This window comes from Cynocephalus volans, chromosome 1, assembly GCF_027409185.1.
Source record: "Cynocephalus volans isolate mCynVol1 chromosome 1, mCynVol1.pri, whole genome shotgun sequence".
In the NCBI taxonomy this organism is placed as follows: Eukaryota; Metazoa; Chordata; class Mammalia; order Dermoptera; family Cynocephalidae; genus Cynocephalus; species Cynocephalus volans.
Genome location: NC_084460.1, coordinates 265,992,102 through 266,015,199, shown reverse-complemented (window position 1 = coordinate 266,015,199; position 23,098 = coordinate 265,992,102). Strand labels below are relative to the sequence as shown.

General features: G+C 42.3%; 1 protein-coding gene across 1 annotated transcript in view; it reads right to left on the bottom strand.

Moving 5' to 3' along the window:
- The window catches only part of LOC134382234 (aldehyde oxidase 4), a 63,169-nt gene extending 46,635 nt beyond the window's left edge, over positions 1–16,534 (bottom strand). Inside the window, exons 1-6 of the mRNA XM_063102640.1 lie at positions 16,481–16,534; positions 13,158–13,215; positions 8,463–8,559; positions 5,755–5,863; positions 3,607–3,733; positions 1,582–1,643 (exon numbers count right to left, since the gene is read on the bottom strand). Of these exons, the coding sequence (XP_062958710.1) occupies positions 1,582–1,643; positions 3,607–3,733; positions 5,755–5,863; positions 8,463–8,559; positions 13,158–13,215; positions 16,481–16,534 (507 nt within the window). The remainder of the gene's footprint in view (positions 1–1,581; positions 1,644–3,606; positions 3,734–5,754; positions 5,864–8,462; positions 8,560–13,157; positions 13,216–16,480) is intronic.
- Between the last annotated feature and the right edge of the window lie 6,564 nt (positions 16,535–23,098).

The following is a 23,098-nucleotide window of genomic DNA, read 5'->3' as shown; positions in this document are numbered from 1 at the left end:
AATTAGGATAAAACCCATCCCCAAAGGTTTGTTAGATTAAAATATGAGAAGAGTTGGACACAGTGTCTGACACAGTTGCTGCAAAAGTGGCAACTGATATTTTTGCTTGTAAGGTCATTTTCTACAGAGTTAAGAAGGGATTTGGATTTCATGACAACACTGTTCATAATAAAGGAACTCAGTACAAGTTCATGCATTGGGGCCTAGAGTGAGTGAGTAAAAATACCTATTTTTATCTATATCTTTATAGATAAATTAGATATAGATTTTGTCTCCAGGAAAATAATCACATAGTATTAGGATGAATAACATGAAGTTGCTGTTTTTGTAGGTCAAAAGTGGTAGAATATTGGCTAATCATATGATACAACATAAATAGTATCTTACCCAGGACTTAAAATAAACTAGCCTGTAGTTCGTAAAACTTCTGAAAATTCTTCATTAACGGCATAAAATCACATCTTTTTCAAAGACTTTATAGTGCTTGTAATGAACTGCTATACCTTGAATTATTTTTACCATAAAAAGTGGGTGCTGGAATAACACCCTAAAATCTTCTCAAAAGCATGTCTCCTCTTGACATTTAACTTTCTGAAAATAATATATTTCAAAACTACCTGCCCCCCCCCATAAATTACCTTTTTTCCCCCCAACTTCCTTTGCCCTGTCTGGTTTCTTAATCTCTCAGCTTTGAAGGTGACTTGGATTCCTTTCTCATTGCACTTGTCACTAGGTACTGGTTATGATTCTGCCAATTCCCTTCTAGAATGTTATCTTTCTGTCCTCACATGTGCCACACTGGTCTAGGTCGTTATTCCTTATGCATGGGATACTGCACTAGTCCATGCCCTCAATCCCCACCATATCTCCCCAGGCTTATTCTTCCTATAGGCAGGTGTCAAGAATTTTCCTTCTGAAACACTGTTCTCATTGTGTTACTCCTAGCTTGAGACCAGATAATGACTACATGTTGGTTATCAGCTTTAAGTTTGAATTCTTTAGCCCCAAACATTATCTTTTTCCTTTCCAATGCTTCAGTCACATCAGTTTCTTACCACAACCTTGGACATCTTTCTTTTTCCTATTTTTGTGCATTTTCTTACTTGGAATTTTCTACTGGCCTCTCTTCAGGCATTCATTTCCATCACTTCCATTAGGACCTAGCTCAAAACTTCCTTTCTCCAATAAGTTCCCTCTGTCTCTTCCCTTCCCACTTATTAATTCTCTTTAATCCATCTTCCTTCAAAATTTATATACATGGTATATAGAATATATGGAATTTTTAATATCTTGCTTTTCATTTCTACTTTTATTGTTCTTATGTTTCATTTTCTTTAATAGAGTGTGCATTTCTTGATGCCATGGACCATATACTATACTTCTCAAGAAAGTGCCAAATTTAGGGCTATAAACAACATAGTGGCTTTACTTAAAAACATACCAATGGAGGGCAACTTTAAGTGGTTAGAAAGGTCATCATGAGGTTATTTTAGAGATTAATGAATCGAATAGATTATTTTATGCAAAGGTTTGTTAATATAGAAGTCAACAAGAATAAATATTCTTTTTTAAAAAACTTACCACGCAGAAAGTTTTTCCACTTTCTATAATTGGTCGGTATCCAGTGCAGCGGCACAAATTACCTGATTAAGAAGGAATTGAGTTTAAGAAATAATACAGAAGTACATTGCATGTCTGTGCTTCATGTTTTCAGTGGAAGAGCTATATTAGTAACTAGATTCTTCTTTGTTCCCTAAAACCAGCTAGATGGTTCTTTGGAATAAATGTTCCCCTTGGAGATGTTCTTCAAAAACAGATGCTGTGATTGCATTTTCTTCCTGAAATACCCCAAAGATCTTCATAGTTTTCCCAACCAACTCTTCCTGCCTCATTTCCCACCCCTATTCTAGCTCGTGTCCCTCCCACCCTCAGAACATCTCATGTGTGGCCCTCAGCAAGCCTTTCTCATCCACTCTCGTCTCCCAAAATGCCCTCTTGGGCAAAGAGGGACTGGGACCACTGAGCCGGTATCAGGGGTTTTTGTTTTCTTTTCGTTCTTGGTCACATAATCAGTGCTAAGTCCACAAGCCGTACTAACGCCCACGAGAGAAAAGCTAATTACATCCATTACAGAAATTCTTTTGACTCTAAGAAAAAAAAAGATGGAAATTCAAAAATTTTATTCTATCCCCTTAGTCTTAAAGGGAAAAGACTAGATTAAATGAAACAATGATTTATACCAGTAGACTATTTTAGAAGTTATGTGGCTATACTAATTACATTTCTTTGAACTTTATTTTATATTATTGTTTTTCTTAAAATATAAACATGAAGGTTATCAATGTGGCTAACATTTATAATTCCAGAAAGAGCACAAGTAGAGAGACTGTGAACCAAAATATACTCTCCAAGCTATCCACACCTAGAATAAGGTTGTCTAACCACCTATTTAGCCAAACTTGACAACACCATGTCTTGCAGTTGCTCTATGAACTACAGGCATAGAATCTAGAAGGAAATGATCCATCTCTATAAGACTACCTGCATGTATTCGAAGAAACAAGAAGTATGACAAATCACAAAATCTCTGCTTTTTAAAGCTCTAAATACCTCATAGTGTGGATTACTCATTGAACAAAGATTATCCATTGTTCAAATCCATTCAGGTTTGGTTAAAATTATAATTGAAACCATAGGCCAAAGTTTTAATAGAATTTAATGAGAAACCAAAAATTTTGAGTTAAGTTGTTGAGTGATAGGGGGAAATACTAGAGAATATTTATATACCAGTTACAATAACATTTAAGTTGAATTTTTACTTAGTTTTATTCTGCATCTTTTCATCTCAAAATTGGATTTCTGTCTGGGTCTCTTTATTCAAAGGACAGAAAGCTTTCCTATAATATTTACAGGTTTGCTTTACCAGCTTTCTTCTAACAACTAGTGGATGAGTTACCTTGAAACTAGGCATGTTTGTTACAGAAAACCACTTTCGTTACCTTTTTTTTTGGTAGAAAAATGTGTTCTTTGTTTAAATTTGATATGTTTTTTGTCATAGGAGGTTGAATTGCTCACTAAGCTTATTTGTGATAAATAATTGTTGTCCGTGATCTCCTTGATATTATTACAGTGAACCCAACCAGAACATAAAAATGTAAAATATCTACAAATCTTTCCTCTTGGCAAAGTTAATTTTAGTAAGTAGAGTTAATGAATGATTCGAACAGATTAATTAAAAGACAAACAGCAAAATATTGTTTTTCCACACTACCAAAATTTTTACATTTGGAAAAGATTGTATTAAAAGTATTAGAAACAGCCCATTTAAATACCTTTGCAGAATGACAAAGGACTCCACTAAGGGAAAATGTTTTATAATGAAACCCCCATTGCCCCAATTCCTGGCATCACTGCTGCCAAAATGAAGACAGCCCTCCCTGGAAAAGTCTGTGTCAAGACAAGTACCAAGGAGGCCTGCATGTTGGACAGGTCCCTGGAATCCCAAAGCCATGACACAGATTCTCTCCATGGGCCGGGGCCTCCCTCACTGGTTACCTGAGCACTTTCTGCCCTGGGCCCTGCCTGCAGAGTGCCAAGAAGGCTCACCTGCAAGAGCTTCCATTATCTGCTCAGGGGTCGGCTCTGGGTGGTTCCTCAGCAGAGTGTAGAGGGACATCACCATCCCTGGGCTGCAGAATCCACACTGGGTGCCATGACACTTGGCCAGTCTTTCCTGGGAGACAATGGTACACCATTTATGCTTTAGACCTCTTGTTTCCCGCCCGTGGACACCAGCAAGCAGTAGAGCTTACATATTTAGCTCTCCAGAAATAACTGCAGGGTAAAAGATGTCCTCTGGAAGAAAAACACTTTTATTTCTTAATATCATATGCATATTATTTTTGCCCTCAAGAAAGCTTGGTGGCAGGTATTTATTAAGTCACTTTACTCTATAGATCCTGTTTTCTTCATCTGAAATAGGAAGCATAGTTTAGAGAAACAGGTAAAATTTTCTGGAGTCACGCTCATGTGTTTTGGGCCTTACTGCACCTCAACTGTGTGACCCTGTGTGATTTACTTGACTTTTCTCCATCTTTAAAATTAGGATAATAATGGTATCCACTTTACATGGAGGTTATGAGAATAAGTGAACGAACGTGTGTGAATCATTTAGCACAGTCTCTGGCAAGTCATTTTCATCCTCTTCTCCATTTGTATTACAGAATTTTTGATGGATTAAATGACATAATCTATATGAAGGCTTTGTAAATTGTAAAGTACTGTTTAGTAATGTGCTATTTATGTATTTAATATATGCACATTCAACTTTATACACTCAAATACAACAAAACAAACAAAACACTAAAAAATTGTGTGAGAAATGACAATTTACTTTACTTTATACAAAGACCCTATGCCATGAAGATATAGATGGCAGACCTGTCTCTGGGATCCCTCTGTGTGTATCAGTCCTGTTTGCCTCTCACAGGGTACTCAACTGGCTGGCTTGAGTATGATTCAAATGTTTTTAAATAAACATTTTTCAAACAGTGTGGCTCCTAAAATGAAAGCCAAATACTTCATGTGTGGCTAAACTGAAAGGACAGACATAGTTCTAATGCTACAGGAAAATATGGCTCTGTTGGGTTTATTTCTAGATGCAGTCGTTTCACATGTATCATGTAAACCTGGCTGTAAATGTGCTTGTAAATGTTTAACAACTAGCTCTCTGGGGGAAAAAAAAGCCCTGATTTGTATCTTCTGCCCATTTGCATGGTATATATACTTCCACCTTGGCTGATATTATTTTATAAATTATTTAATTATAAGTTTGTATAGTTTAATTTTTAATAATGGCTGTGTTTCAAGACTGGCTTGCAAAATTCCTGAATATTTGACAATCACTCCTTGCAAGCCCGTATAAGCCTGCTCCAGAGCACTCACTACTCAACAAATCTAGCTTCTGTCCCATGAAGATCTGAGAGAAAGTGCAGCATGAAGTGCTTCCATAGTGTTAAAGTGATGAGTCAAGTGAGGGCTAAGATCATAATGAGACCAAAAAGTCATTGAGTTTATGGCTGAAAGATGTGCACTAGTAACAAGGGCTCATCAAAGGTAACACATTGAAGGAGAGAGCTCGTGGCCTCTATGTTCCAGTCTCGCCTTCCAAGAGAAGGAATCTCAAGGGAAATCACAGCTTTTCATACTTTTCTTTCTACACACTGCCTTAAAAACTCAATCCCTGCAGAAGTTCACATTCTTGTATATAAAAAATAACATTGCCATTTCTCTAAAATATAAACTTTAGTAAACACCTTGTTGTTTTAGCTGTGTTTCATTGTAGCACTGTGTACGGTTACTTGTCAGACATTTGAAGAGTATTCAGGGAATATTTGCACACATAATTGGCCTCTGTATCAGAGTTCAGTAATTTTGAAATGCGATGGACAACTAGTGTCTTCTATAAACTTCTGATTTTCTGCCTCATTTTCTCCTCTTATCAGACTGGACTGTTCTTGTTTTTGTTTAGGGTAAGGATGGGGCTGAGATGGTTTCTTGGGGTTAAGATATATTAAAATCAATGAAAGAATCTTGAAAAGATTCTGAGAAGATACCTAGCTATGAATTACTGAGTCTTACAAAATAAGAATTTAAAAGCACAAAGGATTTTAAAGTTGGTGATCTAACTGGAGTACATTAGACTATGTGGGGTGCCTAAACCAGCATCTGGTCCCCATCACATCCTGCTCTTACCTGCACGGGGTGAATCCTGGTTTTGATGCTTCCCACACCTTCCACTGTGGTGACAGCAGCCCCATACAGAGAGCAGATGGGCAGTAGGCAGGCTGTGGCTGGATAGTGGCTGAGATGGAATTATGTAAAGAGAATACACTGGAATCATGGGGAGTGGGTAACATAATTTGGGGAGTTATTTCAGTCCAAGAGAGTCATGAGACTCTATTTCCCTGAGCATACAGAGCATACTAGAAACAAAACTATACATTTCTGGATATGCCCAAGAAAAAACTTACAAATGGCTGGTGCAGCATGGTAGAGAGAAATGAAAAAAAAGAATAATGGAGATTTTTGTGTAGGATCTTCAAGAGACCCCCATTCTGCATATTCTCCCTTCATTCTAGGCAAAGGAAGCCTTTTACTCACCATAGTTGATACATTGACTTATGTAAACCACCATGGAGTAGTCTAGCCCAGTGATTCTCAACCATGGGACACTTTTAAAAATACAAATAGTCTAGCCCAATTAAATCAGAATCTCTCAGGTGGGATCAATTAATCATGTTTTAAAGCTCTTCAGAGGATTCCAGTGCATGGCGAAGTTTGAAAGTCATTGGTTTACGCTCCTGTCTTGACCGTCTCTCCCACTGTATTAGTGGCATGGCAGATGGGGTCAGCGTCAGATTCTCATCTCACTGGTTGGGAATGGGGTCCAGACTTCATTAGTTAAATTTAGCTTCTTTATTCCCACTAAGGCTAAGTCCCATTCTCTTTTCCAGTATGGGAAATTGTCCCTTTCCCAGGGAATGTTTCCTTTGTTCTCCTTCCCAGGCTGAGAGTATGAATGCTGTTCCTCTGGTTCTAGCAGCCCATTGAATCATCACAGCTGACTGGCTGGGGACCCTAGGGTGGACCTCAGGTACATCATGGAACACGTGCATTTTTGTTTTCACATCCTCCAATTCCCTTCCTGTTAAGTTTGCTTCCTCTTGACCTTGTCTCCCTTTCCCTTTTCTCTCAACCACTCTTCCCATGCTCACGGCTCTCCTCACACTCAACCCTTCTGCCTCCGCCAGGAGAGAGAGGCGTGAGCTCCCTTCACCCTCCTGCCTGTGACCGCTCGTAAATGTCTGCAGCCACTCTCACCTCACTGGAGGTCAGAGGATGAGGAATCCTTCCTTGTCCTCCCCTGTGCTCTGGGTCCCAGCTACTCTTGTCCCCACATGGACATGCCCCATCGTCAGCTGTCCTCCTAACTTCTTCCTTTCTAGGGTCTCATTTCCCTAAATTCTCTTTCATTTAGAAATGAATTCATGTGTTTGCTGTGCTAAAAAAAAAACAGCTCCAAAATCCAAAAGCCTGTCTTTCTCCAGTATTGGCACATGTTTCTTTCCTTTCTTAGTCAAGTTTCTTCGAGAACTGTCTATAACTTCCTTGTCTTTTAGTCACTCCTATGCCACTGCACCTCACCTTCCAGCCCCATCTTTCTGCTGACACTGCTCTGGGAGCAATCCAGTGTCCCTGGACTACTCCCTGGTGTTTCATGCTAGTGAAACACTTCTACATTCTTGGATTTTTCTCCTCTTGATGTTCCTCCTTCAGCTCTGGTCACTCCCTCTAGGAATCCTTTGTGGGGATTCTTTCTTTGCCAATCTCCCATTCTGTTGTTCTATAGTGTCCTACACTTATACACTCTCCTATAGTTCCTGCTACCTTCTTGGTGGCCTGAGCTGAAAACCTGCCTTTGCCACTAACTGGCCTATGAACACTTGAGCAAGTTATTTAACTCTCTTTGCCTCGGTTTCCTCTTTTTCAATGTCAGTGATAGTAATGCCTAACTTGAAGTTGTTTGGGGAACTAAATATGATAATAAATGTAAGCTACTTTAAATAGTGCCTGGCACACAATAAGCATTCAATAAATGTTAGTTATTTCTCTCAACACAGTATTCCTGTGAGGAGGGGGAAGCTAATTATTTTTATTATGATTGTTGTTATTATTTATGCCAATAATTTCCAATAAGTTATAGCTCCAGATAAGACTTCTTTTCTAAGTTAATAGACCTGTTATCTAGATGCCTGTTGGACAATCCCTCTTAGGTGTCTCGCAATCACCCCAAATGTGATGTGTCCCAAGCTAATCTTACCTCTTTCCTCTCCTCTTCCCCTCCCCTTCCAAGTTCCCTGATTTGTGAACTGCACCACGCAGTCACCCAAGACTAAACCTTGGAAATCATGCTAGACAAGTCCTCCTTCATGACCACATTCAGTCAGGGAGCAAATTTACATTTTTAGGAAAGGGAGAGGCTGCTCAATCACATAGTAAGTTGAAGGTCTCGTTCAGCCCTTCCTGGCAAACAGTTCTTCTTGGCGTATGTTGAAGACCTAAATCTTCCACCCGGACTGTCACTTCTTTGCATTGAGCCATTCTTGCCTGACTCTCACCCTGAAACCTCCTACTAAAAAACAAAGAAAGTATTCTTACAACAGCCCAGAGCAGAGCCCTGAGAGACTGGCACACAGGACAGATACATTCTGCTAGGAAGAACATCTGTGGGAAAGATCTGGCAGTTAGGAGGTGGCAGGAGAGCAGGCTTGGAGGCAGTGTGAGTGTATGAGACCCCTGGAGAGAGGAGCGGAGGAACAGCAGAAGCACAGCAACAGGAAGAGTGGGAGACTCCAGCCCTTCTCAGCCCAGAGCAGGGGCCAGGCCAATGCAAAGGATACTGGATCTTCTTGGTCTTGGGGTTGTATCTTGACACCATCACTGTGCAGGCCCCGCAGCCTCCTCCTCCACAGGCATATTTAGTGCCTGTGAGACGGACTTGAAGAAAGGAAATCAAGGAAAAGGGCAGCCCCGGCTCTTTGGTTTTTATGTTTTTCTCCCTTGGATGCGGATAACAAGCAACACGTTTTCTTCAGTCTTGTACCAAGTTGGCCAAGGTTCCTTGCTTAAAGAGATTGTTTAGCTTTTTGCTTATAAATGAGCTCGTTGGTGAAAGGTAGGAAGAAATCCTGATAGACCCACACTGCCTTATCCGAAAACTTTGGGTCCAGACGCATTTCTGAACTTAACATTTTTTGCATTTTAGAAAGGTAATAATATAGCACTCTCAGTGGTTCTAGGGCAGCACCTTGTAATAAAACACATTAGTGTTTCTGCAGTGAGCCACATGGACATTCACACTAAGCGGGACATGTGAAGACTACATAGAGCCTCACACCAGTGCAGTCAGGGTTCGCATCCAAATGAGTTATGAAAAAGCCTGGAATTCAGAATTGTGGACAATGGATTCTGGACCCATGTGATGTTGCTGCAGCGGTGGTGGTGAGTGGTTTGTGTCCAGAACTTAGCAAGATCCTCCCGAGAGACTTAACTTTCCCTTGTACAGCAATGTAATGCTTTCACCTTCTTATGCAACTGGAGAATATTACTTTAACAACTATGGCTCCTGAACCAGTAATGTCAACAATCACTGTGTACCTTTTTCCTGTAAGACGTTTGCATATTTTCACAAAGGGAGAACAGATTATATGCAAATCCTCTATTTCAGGCTGTACAAGAATCTACTGGAATTTGTTTGGAAACTTTCCTGGGTGAAGTGTAAAAAGGATTTCATGGGTGGAGGTCATAATTGGCTTGGGTGGAGGTGAAGACTAATTTTCATCTTGGAAACTGGTGCTTATGAAGAGGTAATACAAGGTCAGGACATTCAGGGTGGCTGGAGAAAAGATCTGAGGAGTTCTCCGCAGTGGCCCAGAGGGGCTGTACCCCCTTCCTCTGTCCTTTTGTCCTCAGTCTGAGCCAGCTGTGCCCTCTTAGGATCTGGCAAGTCAAGCTTTACACCGCCTGGCAGAGGGCTGAAAGGAACGTGGTTCATATCATAGTTAAAGTGTTCCAATGAATAGAGCATCAAAGGCGAGGAGATCCTGTATTTCTGCTTTTGGTGTCCTGAAATTTCCAAGTAAGGAAACTAGGTGCTGCCTGCCTCAAAGATGGAGGTCGCTTTTTACTTTGTCAGAACTTAAAACAGCTCTGTGATGCGCCTTGTGAAGTTGCCCTGAGTGAAAAGCGACTAAGGCATTCTCCCAGCCGTTTTGTCCTCTGGACACCCCAAAGCCCCCGCCCCCCACCCCGACTAGAAGTGCCTGGCTCAGTTACTTCTGTGTGCTGCTGACTCATCCTAAAGCTCATCAGTGGGTAGGTTGCAGATAAAATACAGGACGCTCCGTTAAATTTGAATTTCTCATAAACAACGAATAATACTTTAGTGTAAGTATGTCCCATGCATTTAAACTCAAATTTAACTTGGCGTACTGTATTTTTATGTGCTAAATCCAGCAACCCTATTTAGGTCAAATACATACAATACTTCAGAGTCTGTTTTTGGGTCTTTTATGTGGAAGAGCTTTCTCAGAGCCCCCAAAATAGACAGCCCTACAGTACATCTAGAAGAAGCTACCCTGAGACTACATGGGACAGCCAGCAAGTGCGGTTGGACCTGGAGTTTACACTGGAACCTGGTCGTCCATTCCCTCAGTGCCAGGCAGGGAGTGTGCAGCAGACTCTGAGCGGGCCCTTCGCTTCAAGGATCTCATTGCTTACCTCTCCTTCGTTTCCTCCCCTTTCCACCTCCTGCTCTTTACATCCCTCGGGATAAACTTTCAGTTCCTCAGAGGCTCTGTGTTCTCTGCCTCTGGCTCCCGTGCGGCTGACTGGACCACCCTGGGCCCAGCCTTCCCAGCCCGGTGTCTTCCCTCCCCGCGCCGCAGCGGGGCGCTCCCGGCTGTGGCTCCCGGTGGCTGTGGCTCCCGGTGGCCGTGGCTCCCCCACCAGACGGGGGCGGAGGCAGTGTCTGCCTGTTTACTTCTAACCCCTGATGAAATGTGCTCGCCGAATGAAGTGGGAATTGTTTTCAGAACGGCAAGACGTGTCAGGCTGCAGCCAAGGGGGTGCGCAGGGAAAAGCTGCGGGTGCTCTGAGACGTCCCATGTCCCCAGTTTTTGTTGTTGTTGCTGTTTTCTTTTTTTTGTGTGTGTGTGACCGGTAAGGGAAACGCAACCCTTGGCTTGGTGTCGCCCGCACCGCGCTCAGCCAGTGAGCGCCTATATAGGATCGCTGCACTCCCAGCACTGCACTCTCCCGAGTGCGCCACGGGGTCGGCCCCCATGTCCCCAGTTTTATCCTAGAGCCAGGATCGCACGAGATGAGGCCGCTCTGGCATGCCACCCCCCGCCCCATGCCCCACGTGGCTGTGGGCCGTTCACCGCGGGGGTCCCGCAGTTCAGATCGCCAGGGCAGCCAAGAGGTGCCGGGGGACAGTGACACGGCTTGCACCCCATAGGTCCGGACAGGGCACTGCGTGGGGCCGCGATGCAGTGGGAGACGTGCGCCACCACCGTGAGCAGGGAGCGGGTGGAATGGCGAAAGGGAGATGGGGAGGCCTCCTAACAAATTCCGCGGGTTCGGATCCTATATAGGAATGGCCGGTGCACTCACTGGCTGAGTGCCGGTCACGAAAAAGACAAAAAAAAAAAAAAAAAAAAAAAAAAAAAATTCCGCTCTTTGTGTGACTGTATCCCACTCTGGGAAGGACACCCAAGCCAGGGCCCAAGTCAGCAGCAGACTGGGGTTTTGTGGGAGTCTGAAGTTTTTAATCATATGGAGAACCTGCTTTAAGGAAAAAATATTAAGTTATGAATTTAAATTTAGGTTCAGAGCTTTGGAAGGAGCCGTGAGAGAATCCTGTGAAAGTGAAGTAGGTTTCTGCTGGTTCTAACTATGGCAGAAAATCTGTGGTTATCCACAAATATTCATTCCCTGTATTGGCCATTCATCAGAATCACCCACTTGAGGAACAAGTTAAACATAACATCCCTGACTCCATCTCAGAACTGTTGACTCTAATGACAAGTTGGGGCCTGGATGGGTCGGGTTAGTCTTACTTACTCAGAACTACTTACTTATGTCGGGCACCAGAAAGGGACGGATGGAGGGGGTGCTGGGGAGATGGGGAATTGGGAGGCTGGGGGTGATTTTGCCTGAGGCTGGTTCTGGCCATGGTTACTTGGGTGTCCATGAATTTTCAGTGTGCTCCGAATACAGATGAATGTCTTCATGTTAGGATGTCCAGAGAAAGCATGGTAAAGTGTGTAGTGAATTTGAAATGATAGAAAAGGGTAGCAATGGGTTTGCTGACTAATGGTGAGACTCTGAAACTGGGTAAGTGGGAGATGGCAGGACCAGGATGGGGCTTTGGCCTGTCAGCAGTGTGAGTGGAATAGGGACATCAGGAGGCAGTACTGGTTAGAGTAGAAAAATGACGCGGTAGGAAACCAGATTGTAAGGGGTAAGTGGTGAGACACGGAGTCTGGAGAGAAATCAGGGCATCAGGTACAGGCTATTTCTTAGATAAGTTTGGCAAGGAAAGAACGGGGAGAGATGGAGTAGTGTTTTTAGATGTGTCTGTTGCGAGGCAAAAAGAGAGAGAAGGGATAATATTGTTGTGCTCACCACCGGATCCCTAGAGCCTGGCACTTTGTAGGTGTTCAATAAGTATGTATTTTTAACTTATTATTATAAAATAATTATAGTCCTACAGGAAGTTGCAAAAATAGTATAGACAGTCCTGTATACTCATCACCCGGCTTCCCCCAACTGATGACATCTCACAGAGCTATAGTGCAACATCAAAACCAGGAAACTGACATTAGTACAATACTGATGACCAGACTATAGAACTTATCCAGATTTCTGTAACCACTGCCACAATCACTCCCTCGTAACACCCCTCTATAGTTGCACTCAAAATCAAGAAAATTCCCTTGAATAACTATGTAGTGAAGGTCTTGGAGGAGTGGGGAGTCAGACCAGAGGTGGAGGTCTGGGCATTAACTATACTTAGGAATTTTGAAATATATATATGTAAATCTTTGTTTTCTCTGTCTCTGAAAAGGATTTTTTTAAAGGTGTAGAATAAGTCAGTGGTACTGGCCAGCTGCCAAAAAGAGAGAAAAGAATCAGTTAGCAGAATGTCCCTATGGGACACTGTTGTCAGGGACATGCATTCCCCCGGACACTGGGCTGGACGAAAGTGTGGCTAGACATTTTTACATTAACACTCCTGAGTGTGAAATCGTTGTTAGGGTTACCGTGGGGCTCAAAAGTCATAAAGTTATTTCCAAAGCAAACACACTCGTGGTTTACGAGATGATTCTTCCAGTTTTGCTCAGGTAAAAAATACAAAAAGGAAAACAGGAAGCTCTCGTATTTGGGTGCATTCTCTGAACTCCAACTAGACTGTACAAGTGGAACACGAGGTTATTTATCTAGAGCAAATACAGGTGACTATCTTGATAAGTCTTACCATGTTCACGTTTTATCACCCAATTAGAATGGATTACAGTAAAATAAAAGGATACGGACTTTCCTCAGGTAGAAAAGTAGATTTATTTCAGGATCAGCGTTCTTCTCTGTTACCTTCATTGTAAAACGAGAGAAGGGATTTTAGGAAGATAATACCAACATGTTATGGCAATTCTATTTATTGTTTGGAAAGCATGTTTTTGATAGGTGGTGGCTTTACAGAAAAAAGAGTAACAAAGAAAATCTTTTTCTCTAACACTTGGGACCCGAATTTTGAAGAAATAGTGGAGCGTTATTTCAATGTCTCTGAATTTTCCAATGTGTGTGTGACAATTATGTATTCTGGATTGTTTTTCCTCAGACTTACTTGGAAAGGACCCAGCTAGGGATCAGACACATATATTACAAAATTGGCTCAGATAACTTGCAGCTGAAGAAAGTCACAAAAACGTTAGCCAGAGAAGATTTCCTAAAACTAGGGGTTTTGCTCTCCTACCTATGCAGCTAATTCAGTATGTCATAAGAGAGCCACTCCTGTCCCCCACACCCATATGTGAAGGGAAAGCAGAAGGGGCATGAGTCGCAACACTGCCCCCCATGGCAGGCTATAGGCTGTTACTGCCAACAGATCACAGCTGGCACACGAGACAAAAGCCATCTGCCCTCCCTGGCCCTGGAGGGACCCAGAAGCTGGACAGAAACCTACCTGGAAGGATAGCAACACTGAACCCAGAAAAAGAGGACACTGTTCCACTCAAAAGTGTTTTTTTAAAAAAATCACCTCAGAAAAAGGCAACAAACCACATCATCTCTTCATACAAGGCCTCCTATTTCCAAATCTCCTTCCAAGTCCGCAGAAGACTTACTCACCCAGAGATGAGTTCAGCACTCCTCCACTCTGAATCTTACTGTGTGTAGGGGATGCTGATGGGCAAGCCAGGAGTACTGTGCTTTATCCCTGCCTCCCCCACTGGGGAGCATGGCCTGATGACACTAGTCTGTGCCCCAAAGACCTCGATTTATCTGATACTACATTCCAGGTAAATAGTAGACGTCTCCCAATAAATTCAGTGCAACACGTGGTTTAATGCATCCCTTTCAATCATGACAATGCCTCAGGCCCAAAGAGCACAAACTATGGCAAGATTAGACTTCGGGAAGTTAATTAAAGGCTGCCAACTGCAATTCTGACATATTGAGTACGTAGGATGACCAGCCACTTAAAATATATATTTCCATAATCATATGAGAAACGCTGCACTTAGGAAACAAATGCCTTTTTAGTAACTGCGAAAAGAGGAGCGAGCTCATTAGTCATCTGAGTGATGCAAACGAAACCAACAGTGAGATGACAGCTTATGCCCAACTGATAAGCAACATTTAGAAAGTCTGATTGCATCAAGCATGGCACATCATATATTGGTGATTCATATCTTGGCAAGGAAACAGCACCGTCATGCAGTGAATTGCAGAGAACGTAATTTGTGCAGTATTGTGAAAAGTCACCAGGCAGGACCTTTGCTGCAATCTCACAGAGATCCTCTTGCCAGTGTTAGTGATGAGTCACATTGTAGGATGTTCACTGCAGCATTTCTTGGGGTACTGGGGAACTGGAAGCATCCTACATGTCCCTCAAGGGGACCAGATAAGCAAATGAAGGATATGCACACCTTGGAGAACTGTGCATTTGAAAGTAATGAGCCCAAGTTTTCAAAGAGCAACACAGATAGACCTCAAAAACAGTGCCGAGTCACAAAAGAAACAAAAGGAGATTCATAAGTCACAACACCATTTGTGTAGGTTAAGAACACACACACTCTCTACATTTCAAGGATACACCTGTATTTCTAAATAACCATATAAAAAGTAGATGTGGGCTGGCCAGTTAGCTCAGCTGGTTAGAGCATGGGGCTGGTAACACCGAGGTCCGGGGTTCGATACCTGTACCAGCCAGCCACCACAGAAAAAGAAGAAAGAAAGTAGATGGGAAGGATACAAATTTAAAATGCACAAGAGTGGATGCATATGGGGGAGGGAAATAAAGAGAAGATGGGGAGTAAAAAGAAGGAAATAAAATACTATGAAACGAAAGAGCCTTGTGCAGTGTTGACACTGAGCCACTGACGGAGGGTGTGCTTTTCTCAACGGGAGCCCCTGCGTCTTTAGAAGGAGCAAACAAATATTTCTTCAAAGAGTGGTGTATATTTTCCCCTCTTCTGCCACTGTAACTTCTATTTGAGATTTGTGAAACACAAGTGGGTAAGTAAAAACACCAAAATATCAGCTTTGAATTCAAAAGATTGGAAACCTGAGAGGGAATGCTCACTCTAATACAATTTCAAAGCATAAATGGTTTTATCAATCAATAAAGGTAAAGCAGTAAAGGCCATTTTCCTCACACTCAGAAAAGTTCTTAGCTTTCGAATTACTACAAATCAGCAATTATTTTTCTGATGATCCAGTTGGCTTCAGGTCATTCAAGATTGCTAAACCCAGGCTTTCTTAGTTCTTTTCTTTTGTTTTTATTTTTATTTATTAGTTCATAAGTTTTCTAAAAATGACCTGTCCTTGCTATTCAACAGGCAGAATTCCCAAGAATTTTTGCCTCTATTAAAGTTTTATTTCCTCTTTCAGAAAGAGCATCACCAATCCAGTATAACTGAGGCTTGAGAAGCAAAACTATTGCAACAAATTACTCTCTAAAAAATATTCTGTCTTATTATTTTACTAGTTCTTTTCTTAGTTGTCCCAGACAATTAGATATGCATTCTGACTTTAAAGCACCTCAAACTTTTCATTTGTTTTACTCATTAAAGCACGGGATTGAGAACAACCTAGATAGGCATTGGAGTTGTCACATCTCTTCTGCAATAGAGAAGCTAGCCTGCTTACTGCACTGCCCAGGCAGGGGGCACTTCAGCCTCCAGGTTAATTGACCAGTCTGAGGGAATTTATTAAGGCAAACTAAAATCACTTGTGAGTTGTTATTATCATCCTCAATGTCATATGTGCCTTCTAATAAAACAGCATTGGTGAATTCAAGTAGAGCTAATAAACAAAGGGAGAATGACATAGTTTTTCACATCTGTGTCCTGAAACCAAACTGTCAGAATTCACTCCCATCATAATATAAAAAATAAAATTATGAGTTTTTCACTGATTCAAAATAAAAATAAAAAGAGAGCAAATGCCCTCACGCTATAATAGTTTTGCACCAAACTTGAACTTGACCCATGTTCAAGTCATACCACTAGATATGACTTGGAAAGACAGAAAAGAGAGGTTAAGAAATAGAATTGTAGTAAGGAGAAAAAAAAAAAAAAGCTTGGCTTTTATTCCTGGCATATGAAAATTCGTATTAATCATGTCATAAACTTACCTTTCTTCCATTCACAAAAAAAATCAGCTCATCAGAATTGGCAAGGTAAGGCATCATGCCAAAAAAGCCTTCACCAGGATAGACTTTTTTTTTTAAAGAGCAGATATGTTAGAGCAATAACTTGGAGGCCTGTGGGCCCCGGGGAAGCCCAAACTGACAGCGGCAGACAGATACAGGGTGACTTATAGCTGCACTGCTAGATGAGCAGCGCCAACCAGGGCTCTCCGCCCGGCCAGCCCACGAACACTTCAAGTAGCTCTTGGCAGCGCCTGTTTCTTTGTTTCCCATGAGTGAGTCAAGGCAGCATCTTCCCATGTTCCCTGCGGAGCACAGGACTGGTTTCTCCAGGGGAATGTGTTTAAAGCCAGGGACTATTAAATAAAAAGTGAGTTTTCAGCAAGCTATTATTATTATTATTTTTAAACTAACCAAACTAAAAATCCATACAATGCTATCTGTACTCATGAGATTTTAATTCTTTTTCAGGTTTTTCTTGTGTTAAAGGGCAGATGGAGATTGTACCATGCACATATCGAAAGTCCTCATACGAGTGTCTCTTTAAAACTAGATTAAAACAACCTGCAAGTATATTCTCTTTCCTTAATCTTTTTTGTACTCAGCTGTTTTTTTCAAATTTAGGGGTTCAAAACATCAAATTACTTAAAACCACAATCATGTACATAGGCTTGCCAGGTGCCAGAAACTGTTCTCAGGACTTCTTTAATCCTACAACAGCTTGGTAAGATAGTATCATCATCACCTTCACTTTACAGGTGAGGAAACTGAGGCACAGAGACATTCAGAGCAACTTGCCAACATCACACAGCCAGTGAGTGGCAGAGTTGCTCCAGAGTCTGCACCTTTAACCTCCTTCCTGTGCTGCAGATGGAAACATGGTAGGAAATGAGGCCAGAGAAGTAATTAGTGGCCAGATTATGTATAGAGGCCTTGTAGGCATAGTGGTAATTTTGTTGAAGCTTTTAATTAGGATGTGATATGTCACTGGAAGGTTTTGGGCAGAGGGTGATAGGATCTGATTTATGTGTTAAAAGTTTCTTTGGCTGCTATGTGGAGAATGAAGGAGGGGGCAAGTGTGAGGGAGATAATAAGAATTATGACAGTGGCACGGTCAAGAGACTACGATGTGTGGACCAGTGTGTGGGGGGGGGAGGGGGCTGGCAGATTGGATGTGATGTAGGTGTGTGTGAGAGAGAGAGGGGAGTCAAGCTCTTGGGGGGAGCAGTGGGTGCATGTGGCTTTCTTCTAGTCATAAATTGTATCTGGACACAAGTTTGAGATGCCTAAAAGATATGCAAATGGAGATTACGAGTGGACTGTTGGATATTTGAGGCTGCCTTGTTTGCTTTCTGTCTTAAGGAGAGGGAGGACTCCAGGTTTGGGGCACAATTTGTCCTCAGAGATTCAATCCGTGCTCCAGTCTTCCTTTAAGCCCCGAGTGCTGACCTCACCAATCAGGCAATATGGCTGTGCACTCCCTATCTTGCTGCCTCAACAGTTCCTAGCGTCATTCCTGCTGAGTTTCCTTGCCTGAACAGGGTTTTGAAGGATGAGTAGGAGTTCACTAGAAAAAAAAGAAAGGACATTGTTCAGCAGAGGGAACCATTTGCGTAAAGTCTAGGAAGTTTGAAATTACATGTTGTGATTAGGACATTTATGAGTAGTTAATTTTATTCTTGCACATGAATTCCATGGGAATGAATGACAGAATAAAATAATTTATTTGTTCAAAAATATTATTGTTGCCTGACAAGATCACTTTTCCCATGGAATTTAGAGGTGTGTGTGAGTGTGTGTGCGTGCATGTGTGTGTTCCATGGAAACTGTAAAGTACTACGTAAATTCCATGTATTTCTAATATGCAGGATAATAACTAGAGAAACAAGGAACCTTCAGGAAATGATTCATAATGTGATAAACAGGGTAAAGTGATACAAAGTGACTTAAGAGACTAGTTTAGTTTTAGGTAGCCAGTGCCCAAGAGCATTTGAGCTGAATCCTGAAGGACAAGCCCACCAGAGAAGGCATGGGAAAAGAGTAGCAAACACAGGAAGAGATGAGTGTGGCATGTTAAAGCAGCAGAAAGTGTGCCAGTGTGGCTAGTGTGGGGACAAGGGCAAGGTGGTGGGAGAGAAGGTCAGAGAGATGGCAGTGGCCAGAACGAGTTTGGAAGTGGGAAGGGAAGCATCAGAGAGCTCTGAGCTAGGATGTCGCATGATGTGATTTACATAGATCATATCATTGTATAGAGAATGAATTATTGCTGGTAAGAAGGTAGCATTTACACTAGATCTAAAGCCATTTCTGTGTATGCCAGGCTAGAGGTGATGGTGACTTAGACTACGGTGTAGGGTGGTGACATCAGAAATGGAAAGAAGGGGATAGACTTGTCATGAATTTTGTAGGTAGAACCAACTGGATCAGTTGATAGATTAGATGGGAGGAGGGTAAAGGAAAGAGAGGATACCAGGCTTCTGGCTTGAACAATTGGGTGAATGGTGGTGCCATTTGCTGAGATGGGAAGACTGGAGAAATGGCACTGGGGATGGGGGAAAGGGAATCAGAAGTTCTCTCCAGGACCTGCTCAGTTTATGTTGCCTATTTGACTTCCAAGTGCACATATCAGTTGGAAATAGGAATCCAGAGGTGAGGGGAGGCGTCCAGACCGGAGATTTAAGTCATCAGCTTATAGCTGACATAAGCAGAAACTCCATGGGAATTGTAAAGTAACAGAGAAAAGTCATGTTTCCGTTGTGGTGGGATAATGGTGGACTATTCGCTGGTGGGCTTAACCGCTGAAGTTGCTCTCCGCGCTCTTCAGATGTCGGCGAGGCAGTGCACACTCCCTGCCTTCAGGGCAGGGCTCTTGTGGCAGCCATGCATGAAAGAAGCTACGCAGTGCTCAGGTTGGGTTTCAAAACGGGCCTTTGAAACTCTTTGTAGAGACGCCAGGAATGAAGACAGTAACACTAGACAGGGAAGCCTAAGGCGAATGTGCTCTCCCAGTGCCGTTGTCCACAGTCTGTGACAAGAACTTTGTATTTCTGGGTGTCCTTTCAAATGAGTAGGACTGAGTTTCTGCTGCCAGGTGGAGTGGAGCTTGAGATAGAATTTAAATATGTATGTGTGCGTGTGTGTGTGCATGCTGAAATTTGTGTAATAGCTAACCTTTATTCAGTACTCAAGTATATGCCAGGTAGAATGCCTCTCTGTACCAGCTCATTTAATCTTCATGATAATGAGAGATCACAGGCACCCAGAGAAAGGTGCAGTTACTTGTTTTGCACATCTGAGTCTGTGCCCTATGAAATTCCTATTTATAACTTCACATGTTTTTTTTCCTCAACCACCAGGCTGAGATAGAGAATAGCTGTTTCCCTGGAATGCTGGAACAGTCTACCCTAAGAGAGCAACAAAATTTCCACTGCATGTGAAATAGAAACTACTGCAGCTTTTTAATGTTGGGGGAATTCATCCCCTAGCTTTTATCTTATCACCTTTTCAAAAATTGCAAGTCCTGACCCTACACGCATTCCAGTCCCTGGTGGGTTGTCTTAGTCTTAACACTGATGGGACATGCTTCGTAGGAAGACCGAGCATGACCCTCTTGAGACGTGTTGATGATTCCAAGTCCAGACTATTTTTTTTTTTTTTTTTTGTCTTTTTTGTGACGGCCGCACCGTGCTCAGCCAGTGAGCGCACCGGCCATCCCTATATAGGATCCGAACCCGCGGCGGGAGCGCTGCTGCGCTCCCAGCGCCGCACTCTCCCGAGTGCGGCACGGGGTCGGCCCAAGTCCAGACTATTTTGATGCCTTTCTCAAGCAGATGGAGCAGCAGTGCCTCCCTGGCGAACAGCAAAGTGTGTAAAGAACAGTAACTGTTCTGAAAGGTTGAATAGGACAGAGACGCTGCCAGAGCCCTAGGGCTACTTGTTCAAGCATGTAATAATACAGTGATGAGCTGGTCGCTCCTAGCATGTGAAAATCAGCAATTACACCTTGGGGTTAGATATTTCTTGAGCTCCTGAGTTACCAATACTCTTGGATCTTGGTTGCCAAAGATGTCAAACTATAGCCTCCTCACGGGCCAGGCGAGGAAGCCTCATCCTCCCTGGAAACACAGGCCACATTGGGAGTTTGGTTGCCTAGGAGGCCTGGAGACCCCATCAAGGGACCATGCTCTCAAGTCTAAAAATACCACTGTTTAAACACACATACTTGTCCATGTGTAGCAAATAGAACATCCAGACAGAAATAAGGCTCCTTGGGACAGAATTGTCTAAAGGGTGCTGCTCTCCTCAAATATTTCCGTAGCTTTTGTATACACATTATGATCTGTACTTGATTTTGGTGTTTCTGAATGCTGGTTCATCTATAAAGATGGAGCCCTCAGTTCTCTAGACCATATGGCTAGAGAATTCCATAGCATTCTTTGCCATGCGGTTATCTACCCCAGGAGCTGAAAGGACTTCCTCACGGAGGGCTGGATAACACCACCTCTCTCTCCCCACTTGGGAGTGGGATCCTCCTGTGGAAGTTCTCCATGGGTGTGTCAGTCCTAAGAAAGGGCACAGACCTCCCCAGCACTTCTTCTGCCCCAGTGTGCAAAGCCTCCCCCAAAATCTCCCCATACAAACTGGTCTCAGCAAAGAGCATTTTTATCAGTACATTCTGTATTGTCATTTTAACAAAACAGGTTATTTTTTGAGACTTTTAGCTTTTGCACTTATGGCGGGGCAAAGACTGACAAGGTAAATATGTTCTCAGTCTTCCTTTCTCCTTTCTCTCCCCGTCACAGGGGGAGGATATTTTTTCCTCCCTAGACTGGTGCTTTCCTTTGCTGAGAACAAGCTGGCTAATGGGTGGAGAGGAAACAATAGGAAGACAGAGACAACTGGGGAAGGCAAGCCAGGCTGGTGTCACCTCACATCCCCAGGGTGTTGGAGACACAAAGGATTACTCAAAGCCCATTTCTTCTGAGCAGTGAGAAACCCTGAAGGGGTTAATTTCCAGGAACCCTCAAGAGAGAGACATTCCTCCTCGGGAAATTAACCCCGAACTGGGGTTCTTTTTTGGTATTTATTCTCCTGGTTACAGAAAAGGAACATAGGTGGTTACAAAAGAACATCAGTGAAATAACAATTGTCATTCCATGATGCAATTTGTAAAACGTTAAGTCGATCCACCAACAAAAGCTTGTTTTTAGCAAACACTTTCTTTCCCTACAGCAATTTCTCTCTTTAGTATGTTTACATAACAATCAAGTAACTTTCTTAACATATCAATCAGTAGGTTAACCTGTACCAAGGGCATTTGTCCTTGAGCCAGCAATTTTGCTGCGTTACAATTCTTTGTCTACAGCAAAGACTTTAGCCCGGGGAAATTTTCCTGTCTTTTGCAAGCTTAACATTTCTATGTGAGATTTTAAAAAGTTAGGCTAAACCTGAAACTACAGGGCTTTGGAAGCTAGGCCTTGTGAAATACATTTGCTTTATTAATGTTAGTGTCCTCCACAGGCTGGGGTCAGTATTTGGTGGGTTTTGAAGAGAGCATTTGCAGGGCTTGAGAGAATTAGGAGGGAACAGGTTTTTCTAGAAGTGTTGTGATGAGTTATACATTAAATTTCAATTAACATTCTTCAAGAGACACAAAGGTTGGAAAACAGAACATTATTTTTGGTTATTAGGCTGTTTCTCTTAGTACAGCTCGGTACATATATCTGTGGGAACATGAATCTGTTGGTATGTGAATCCAGCTGCCTAGGACTAGACCATTTATTGGGATCCTAGTGTACTTTGTTGCAGGGACAGCCAGTTGTTTTCCCAAGGGGAGGGACTCTGAGAGAGTAATGGCATATTGGCTGTCACTGGCATGTTCAGCTCAAGTCCCTCCTTCTCTCTTGGGACCCACCGAGTTGCAATTCCTAGAGTCTGCCCTCTGCAGGGCTGACATCCAGTTTTAGGGTCCAAAAAATGTTTTCATTTCTTTTGAAATTAGGAGAAAATAATGAATATAAACTAGCCTTGATTATATCTGTATATATACATATATATACATATACATATATATATACATATATATATGTATGTATGTATGTATATTTTTTCTTACCAATGCAGTCATATGATTTTTAATATTTTGTTTTTTATGGAGGAAGGGGCCACTAAGGCAAAAGTGCCAAGGGCCCAAGGTCCGAGTGCAACCCCACTTCTGTCTTATTGTCTTTTTTTAAAATTGAAATGTAATTGATTTGTCTGTGAGGTACAGTGTTGCATATCCATACCTATGTGCAATATGTGATGCTCAAACCAGGATAATCAGTATATTCAATGTTATACAATGTTATTGTTATTTGTGGCCTTTTATCAATTCCTCCCTTACCTCCCCTTCCCCTCCCCCTTTCCCGCCTCTGGTAACCTCGGTCTTGGTCTTACTGTCTTCTAAGCCGGCCAGTCCTGCACTTCTCCTCCAATTGCAGAGCTGACTACAATCAGGGTGGGCTGAATTCACTGGCAAAATATTTGCAACATTGCTTACCCACAGACCTAAGCCAAATTCTTCAACTTTACTGTTAATAAAATTGCTAGTCATTTGTCATC